This window comes from Callorhinus ursinus, unplaced genomic scaffold, assembly GCF_003265705.2.
Source record: "Callorhinus ursinus isolate GAN/ISIS: 27379988/994484 unplaced genomic scaffold, GSC_fseal_2.0 scaffold55, whole genome shotgun sequence".
Classification (NCBI taxonomy): Eukaryota; Metazoa; Chordata; class Mammalia; order Carnivora; family Otariidae; genus Callorhinus; species Callorhinus ursinus.
The window spans coordinates 9,330,454-9,339,274 of NW_027397117.1; the positions used below are offsets into that span (position 1 = coordinate 9,330,454).

At 38.9% G+C, this 8,821-nt stretch overlaps 1 protein-coding gene across 1 annotated transcript in view; it reads left to right on the forward strand.

Moving 5' to 3' along the window:
- SEPTIN14 (septin 14) overlaps positions 1–8,463 on the forward strand; it is a 53,535-nt gene extending 45,072 nt beyond the window's left edge. The window contains exon 8 of the mRNA XM_025864644.2: positions 8,284–8,463. Within this exon, the coding sequence (XP_025720429.1) occupies positions 8,284–8,463 (180 nt within the window). The remainder of the gene's footprint in view (positions 1–8,283) is intronic.
- The last annotated feature ends 358 nt before the right edge of the window (positions 8,464–8,821 follow it).

Sequence of the window (8,821 nt, forward strand, 5' to 3'; positions counted from 1 at the left end):
TATTGTTGTATGTACCCTCTATACCTACATTGTGAAGAGTTTTAATCAAGAAAGAATGCTGTACTTTGTCAAATGCTTTTTCTGCACCTATTGAGAGGATCTATGATTCTTGTTCTTTCTTTTATTAATATATTGTATCAGATTGATTTTCATTTTCATTTGTTTCCATGATTTTTTAAAATTCTTCTTTAATTTCCTGGTAGACCCATTCATTCTTTGTAGGATGCTGTTTAGCCTCCATGTATCTGAGTTCTTTCCAACTTTCCTCTTGTGATTGAGTTCTAATTTCAAAGGCTTGTGGTCCAAAAATATGCAGGGAATGATCCCAATCTTTTGGTACTGGTTGAGACCTGATTTGTGACCCAGGATGTGATCTATTCTGGAGAATGTAACATGTGCACTAGAGATAAATGTGTATTCTGTTGCTTTGGGATGGAATGGTCTGAATATATCTGTGAAGTCCATCTGGTCCAGTGTGTCATTTATTTTTTTATTTAATTTTATAGTATTATGTTATGTTAGTCACCATACAGTACATCATTAGTTTTTGATTTAATGATCCACCATTCATTGTTTTTGTATAACACCCAGTGCTCCTTTCAGTATGGGATAACCCATCCCCCTACTCCCCTCCCCTCTAAACCCTTCGTTTGTTTCTCAGAGCCCATAGTCTCTCATAGTTCATCTCCCTTTCTGATTCCCCCTTTCATTTATCCCTTACTTCTCCTAATTTCCTCCATGCTATTCCTTATGTTCTACAAGTAATTGAAACCATATGATAATTGACTTTCTCTGCTTGACTTATTTCACTCAGCATAATCTCCTCCAGTTGATGCAAAAGTTGGGTATTCATCCTTTCTGATGGCTGAGTAATATTCCATTGTATATATGGACCACATCTTCTTTATCCATTCATCTGTTAAGGGCATCTCAGCTCTTTCCACAGTTTGGCTATTGCAGACATTGCTGCTATGAACACTGGGGTGCATATGGCCCATCTTTTAACTACATCTGTGTCTTTGGCGTAAATACCCAGCAGTGCAATTGCTGGGTCAGAGGGTAACTCTATTTTTAATTTTCTGAGGCACCTCCACACTGTTTTCCAAAGTGGCTGTACCAACTTGCTTCCCACCAGCAGTGTAAGAGGATTCCCTTTTCTCCACAACCTCTCCAACATTTGTTGTTTCTTGTCCTGTTAGTTTTTACCATTCTAACTGGTGGAAAGTGGTATCTCAGTGTGGTTTTGATTTGAATTTCCCTGATGGCTAATGATGATGAACATTTTTTCATGTGTCTGTTAGCCATTTGTATGTCTTCTTCGGAGGAGTGTCTGTTCATGTCTTCTGTCCATTTTTTGACTTGATTATTTGTTTTTTGGGTGTTGAGATTGAATTCTTTATAAATCTTGGATACCAGCCCTTTATCTGTCATGTCATTTGCAAATATCTTCTCCCATTCCGTGACTTGCCTCTTTGTTTTGTTGACTGTTTCTTTTGCTATGTAGAAGCTTTTTATCTTGATGAAGTCCCAAAAGTTCATTTTTGCTTTTGTTTCACTAGCTTTTGGAGGTGTATCTTGAAAGAAGTTGCTTGTAGCCAATGTCGAGGAGGTTACTGCCTATGTTCTCCTCTAGGATTTTGATGGATTCCTGTCTTACATTGAAGTCTTACATCCGTTTGGAGTTTACCATTGTGTATGGTGTTAGAGAATGGTCTAGTTTCATTCTTCTGCATGTGGCTGTCCAATTTTCCCAGCACCATTTATTGGAGAGACTGTCTTTTTTCCATTGGATATTTTTTCCTGCTTTGTCAAAGATTATTTGACCATAGAGTTGAGAGTCCATATCTGGGCTCTCTATTCTCTTCCATTGGTCTATATGTCTGTTTTTGTGCCAGTACCATGCTGTCTTGGTGATCATAGCTTTGTAATATCGCTTGAAATCAGGCAACGTGATGCCTCCAGCTTTGTTTTTCTTTTTCAGCATTTCCTTGGCGATTCGGGGTCTTTTCTGATTCCATACAAATTTTAGGATTGTTTGTTCCAGCACTTTGAAAAATGTCATTGGAATTTTGATCGGGATGGCATTGAAGGTATAGATTGCTCTGGGCAGCATAGATATTTTTGCAGTGTTTATTCTTCCGATCCAAGGCCATGGGATGTTTTTCCATCTTTTTGTGTCTTCTTCAATTTCTTTCATGAGTGTTCTGTAGTTCCTAGAGTATAGATCCTTTACCTCTTTTGTTAGGTTTATTCCGAGGTATCTTATGGTTTTTGGTGCTATTGTAAATGGAATCGTTTCTCTAATTTCTCTTTCTACAGTTGCATTTTTAGTGTATAAGAAAGCAACTGATTTCTATGCATTGATTTTTTATCCTGCCACACTACTGAATTGCTGTATGAGTTCTAGTAATTTGGGGGTGGAGTCTTTTGGGTTTTCCACATAAAGTATCATGTCATCTGCGAAAAGAGAGAGTTTGACTTCCTCTTTGTCAATTTGAATACATTTATTTGTTTTTATTTCTGATTGCTGTTGCTAGGACTTCTAGTACTATGTTGAACAATAGTGGCGAGAGTGGGCATCCTTGACATGTTCCTGATCTTAAGGGAAAGGCTCTCAGCTTTTCCCCATTGAGGATGATATTCGCTGTGGGTTTTTCAAAGATGGATTTTATGAACGTGAGGAATGTTCCCTCTATCCCTATACTCTGAAGAGTTTTAATCAGGAAAGGATGCTGTGTTGTGTCAAATGCTCTTTCTGCATCAATTGAGAGGACCATATGGTTATTCATAATGTGTTCTATCACATTGATTGATTTGCGAATGTTGAACCACACTTGCATCCCCAAGATAAATCCCACTTGGTCGTGGTGGGGATACACTTATTTCTTATTTTAATACATTTTAATGTATTGTTGAATCCTATTAGCTAGGATTTTGTTGAGGATTTTGGAATCCATTTTCATCAGGGAAATCGTAGTGAAATTCTCCTTTTTGATGGGGTCTTTCCCTGGTTTGGGGTTAAGGTAATGCTGGCATCATAGAATGAGTCTGGAAGCTTTCCTTCTGTTTCCATTTTTTGAAACAGCTTCAGGAGAATAGGTATTATTTCTTCTTTGAATGTTTGGTAGAATTCCCCAGGGAATCCATCAGGCCCTGGACTCTTGTTTTTTGGGAGGTTTTTGATCACTGCTTCAATCTCGTTACTGGTTATTGGCCTATTCAGGTTGTCAATTTCTTCCTATTTCAATCTTGGGAGTTTATAGGTTTCAGGAAGGCATCCATTTCACCCAGGTTGCTCAGCTTACTGGCATATAGTTGTTGATAATAATTTCTAATAATTGTTTCTATTTCCTTGGTGTTAATTGTAATCTCTCCCCTTTCATTCATAATTTTATTAATTTGGGTCCTTTCTCTCTCTCTCTCTCTCTCTCTTTTTTTTTTTTTTTGGATAAGTCTGGCCAGTGGTTTATCAATCTTCTTAATTCTCTCAAAGGACCAGCTTCTAGTTTCATTGATCTGATCTACTGTTTCTGGTTTCTAATTCATTGATCTCTGCTCTAATCTTAATTATTTCTCTTCTAATGCGTAGCTTAGGCATCATTTGTTGCTTTTTCTCTAGTTCTTTAAGGTGTAAAGTTGGTGAATTTGGGATTTTTCTATTTTTTTTTTTTGAGTGAGGCTTGGATGGCTATGTATTTCCCCCTTAGGACCACCTTTGCAGTATCCCATAGAGTTTGGACTGATGTGTTTTCATTCTCATTGGTTTCCATGAATTGTTTAAGTTCTTCTTTGATTTCCCGGTTGACCCAAACATTCTTGAGCAGAGTGGTCTTTAGCTTCCAAGTGTTTGAATTTCTGCCAAATTTTTTCTTGTGATTGAGTTCTAGTTTTAAAACATAATGGACTGAAAATATGCAGGAAATAAGCTCAGTCTTTTGGTATCTGTTGAGACCCGATTTGTGACCCCGTGTGTGGTCTATTCTGGAGAAAGTTCCATGTGCGCTTGAGAAGAATGAGTATTCAGTTGTTTTAGGGTGGAATATTCTGTATATATCTATGAGGTTCATTTGTTCCAGTGTGTCATTCAAAGCTCTTGTTTCCTTGTTGATTTTCTGCTTAGATGATTTGTCCATTGCTGAGAGTGGAGTATTGAGGTCTCTTACAATTAATGTATTGTTATCAATATGACTCTTCATTTTGGTTAACAGTTGGCTTATGTAGATGGCTGCTCCCATGTTGGGGGCATAGATATTTACAATTGTTAGGTCTTCTTGTTGGATAGACCCTTTAAGAATAATATAGTGTCCTTCTGTGTCTCTAACTACAGTCTAGTTTAAAATCTAATTTGTCTGATATAAGAATTGCTACCGCAGGTTTCTTTTGAGGTCTGCTGGCAAGGAAGATGGATCTCCATCCCTTCACTTTCAGTCTGGATGTATCTTTAGGCTGTTCACATTGAGAGTGATTATTGAAAGATATGAATTTATTGTCATCATGTTGCCTGTGAAGACCTTGTTTTTATAGATTGCCCCTGTGAATAGCTGTTCTATATCACTCTTGGAGTCTTTCTCCTTTTATAGAACGCTCCTTAATATTTCTTGCAGGGCCGGCTTAGTGGTCACATATTCTTTCAGTTTCTGCCAGTCTTGGAAGCTCTGCATCTCTCCATCCATTCTAAATGACAGCCTTACCAGATAATGTATTCTTGGCTTCATGTTCTTTTCATTTAGTACCCTGAATATGTCTTGCCAGCCCTTTCTGGCTTGCCAGGTCTCTGTGGATAGGTCTGATGTTATCCTGATGTTCCTCTCTCTGTACATAAGGAATCTCTTCCCCCTAACTGCCCGTAAGATGGTTTCCTTGGTTCTAAGATTTGCGAGTTTTATTATTACATGCTGGGGTGTTAGCATGTTTTCCTTGATCTTGGGAGGGGTCATCTGTGCCTCTAGGGCACGAATGTTTGTTTCATTCCCCAGAATAGGGAAGTTATCAGCTACGATTTGCTCAAATATACCTTCTAGTTCCCCCCCACCCACCCCCTCAGGGACTCCAATAATTCTGACATTGTAGCTTTTCATGGTGTCACTTATTTCTCTGATTCTATTTTCATGGATTCTGAGTTGTTTTTCCCTGGCCTCCTCTTTTCCCTTTTTATCTATTAAATGGTCTTCCAGGTCACTAATTCGTTCTTTGCCTCGCTTACCCTAGCTGTTAGAATATCTAGATTAGATTGGATCTCACTGATACCATTTTTAAATTCTGCCAGTTCAGCTTTCATTTCTGCCCTTAGAGACTCTATGTTGCCATTAATCGATTTCTTTATTCTAGCTATTGTCTTCACAACTGCTACCCTGAATTCCATCTCCAACATCTTGGGTATATCTGTATCCATTTGTAAATCTGTGGCATAAATCATAATCTCTGAGTCTTTCCTATTTTGGGGGTTCTTCCTCCTAGTCATTCTGTTGAGGGGTGGTTGAGGGAATGTACAGAGTCCAAATTATTGACCACCACCAAAGCAAGATGCACCTGTTTTTTTTTAATTTTTATTTATTTTTATTTTTTATTGTTATGTTAATCACCATATATTACATCATTAGTTTTTGGTGCAGTGTTCCATGATTCATTGTTTGTTCATAACACCCAGTGCTCCATGCAGAACATGCCCTCCTCAATACCCATCACCAGGCTAACCCATCCCCCTACCCCCTCCCCTCTAGAACCCTCAGTTTGTTTTTCAGAGTCCATCATCTCTCATGATTCGTCTCCCCCTCTGATATACTCCCCTTTTCTTCCTCTCCTGTTATCGTCTTCTTTTTCTTTTTTCTTTTTTCTTAAAATATGTTGCGTTATTTGTTTCAGAAGTACAGATCTGTGATTCAACAGTCTTGCACAATTCACAGCGCTCACTGTAGCACGTACCCTCCCCAATGTCTATCACCCAGCCACCCCATCCCTCTCACCCCCAACCACTCCAGTAACACTCAGTTTCTTTCCTGAGATTAAGAATTCCTCATATCAGTGAGGTCATGTGATACATGTCTTTCTCTGATTGACTTATTTCACTCAGCATAACACCCTCCAGTTCCATCCACGTCGTTGCAAATGGCAAGATCTCATTCCTTTTGATGGCTGCATAATATTCCATTGTGTATATATACCACATCTTCTTTATCCATTCATCTGTCGATGGCCATCTTGGCTCTTTCCACAGTTTGGCTATTGTGGACATTGCTGCTATAAACATTGGGGTACACGTACCCCTTCGGGTCCCTACATTTGTATCTTTGGGGTAAATACCCAGTAGAAGATGCACCTGTTTTTTAGGGACCTTAGGGTTGCTGGCTTCTTGTTTTCCCAGCCTGTCTTCTGGGGGGGGTGTCTGTTGTGCTGTTAGTCAGACAACCCTGTTTAGGCAAAGTTGCCCTGCCCCCTGTGGGGGTGGAGGGGCTCAGTGAAAACGGGTTTGGGGGGGCTTTTGTTCTCTAGCAGCTTTCCTTGGTGGCTTTCTGCTTCTCTTCTGAGAGTCAGAGCAGAAGAAACCATTTCCAACCCTCTGCCTCAGAGCAGAGAGATCGCAGTCTGTTCTTCAGTGAGCTCTCCAGGCCACACTATCTCCATTTCTGTCTGTGCTGCTATAAACTGCAGCATCCTGGGTTGTGCACCCCTCAGCAGGGCTCCCAGTCCTCACCTCCAGGTCTGGGCATGGGGGCACGTCTCTGCCCTCTGTGCTTCTAAAATCGCCAGCTGCCCCCAGTTCACATGCATGGCCCCGCTGCTGAAGATTTCAGTCCAGGGGACTGCCCTAAAATCTTTTCCGTGCCACTACCAGCCTGTGAGTCTGTGCCCTATCCCCAGCATGGGAGGCTATCAATCACTGGCAGTGTAGGATCCTCACGGCTCCCTTCCCCTTCCGTTTGTCTTCGGATATGTGCCCGTGGAATCACGGCTCCCTGCTTCATACCTTGAAACCAACTCCCTGCAATATCCTGTTTGTAGAGATCCTGATATATCTTTTTACATCTCAGGCTGATTTCATGGGTGTTCAGAGTGGTCTGGTAGATATCCATCTTAATTCCTGGGACCAGTTGGAATATGTTCCCCTACTCCTTTGCCATCTTTTGCAGGAACAACTTCATCTAGGGATTTCTAAAAGCAGTGATACTCAGGTTTCCACTCCAGATAGTCTGATACAACTTATCTGTGTGCAACCTGTGCATTGGGAGACTTGCAAGATTACTGAATGATTCTAATGGCCATCTAGAGTTGAGAACCACTAGTATGACAATGTACTTGTGTTCTTCACAGCCATATATAAGCCAGCTAATTAATATTGTGGTAGTTTAAACACCTAGTCTGATTTTTTTTCTCAAAAAGTTAAACTGAAAATAAGTGTCCTATGTATTTTTATGCCACAGTAGCCATAGCTTTAAAAATCATATGTCCTCTGATGCATACAAGCAATCCTTATGTTGAATAAAGTCATGCTACAGACCCAGTTCTTTCTCTAATGGAAATTAAGGTGATATTATTTCCTTCTTATGGTTAATTAAGCTCATTTTAAGTCCCACAGATAAAATAAGATCTCAGAAGCAAATAAAAAGTAACTGAATGAGGTTTTTGTTTCTTCCTATAATTATGCTAATACTACTTAACAAGGAAATTATCAGACTTTCTTTCAAAATGCTTTTATGAATTAAAATGTCAAGGAATATTTTATAATTCATGTCATATTTTAATGTATGTAATTTTAGTGGACTTGGATATATTAAAATTTTTTAAAGATTTTATTTATTTATTCATGAGAGACAGAGAAAGAGAGAGAGAGAGAGAAGTAGAGGGAGAAGCAGGCTCCCCACTGAGCAGGGAGCCCAATGCGGGACTCAATCCCAGGACCCTGGGATCATGACTTGAGCCGAAGGCAGATGCTTAACCATCTGAGCCATGCAGGCACCCTGTATATATTAAATTTTACTCAAAGAGATTTATGGGAAAATGTAGAGTTAAAAATATATACCTCATTAGGAAAAAATTCTACAATTGAGTGTTTTTCATAACTTTGTGTTTTATTACATTTGGTTCAATGGGGACACATTTAAAATTAAAAGAAAGAAATTCTATATCTGATTTTTTACTTTAAATATGAAAGTTTGAAACTGTCGTTAAGATCAAGCTCCACTTTGATGTAGGCTATGTTTGATAACCAGTAGAAAAGACAAGCATGTCCCTGGGAATGTGCCACCATCGTGTACTTTGAGTCATAACTGCACATTTGTTTCACAGCTACAGGAAAAGTTTGAGCATCTTAAAAGAGTCCAACAAGAGGAGACCATGAAACTTGAGGAGGAAAGAAGACAACTGGAAGAAGAAATAATAGATTTTTATAAAATGAAGGCTGTTTCTGAAACATTACAAACTCAAGTGTGTGCCAATATAAAGAAGGAGAAAGAGCGTAAGAAATAGTCCTCTCTTATCTTTCTGTGTATGGTAGAACCCTATCATTCTCTATCTTCCTGTGAGATGATCTTTATAGTACTTAACTGAACTAATTTTTGAAATTTGTTTTCTTATTGTATATATTCCCCAACTAGAATGTTAACTCCTCAGGAGCAGGTACCCTGACCATCTTGTTAGATTCTATATCCTCAGTGTTTATAATAAAGACTAGCACAGAGTTTCCACTCAATAAATATTTGCTAAAATGAAAAAAAAGTCAAAGGAATATATAGCACAGTGTAAATAGTGTTGATTAGCTGTGGGATTTTATTTTTACCATAACTCTGGATGCACTTCCAGTGTACATTTTTAAATATATCTAAAT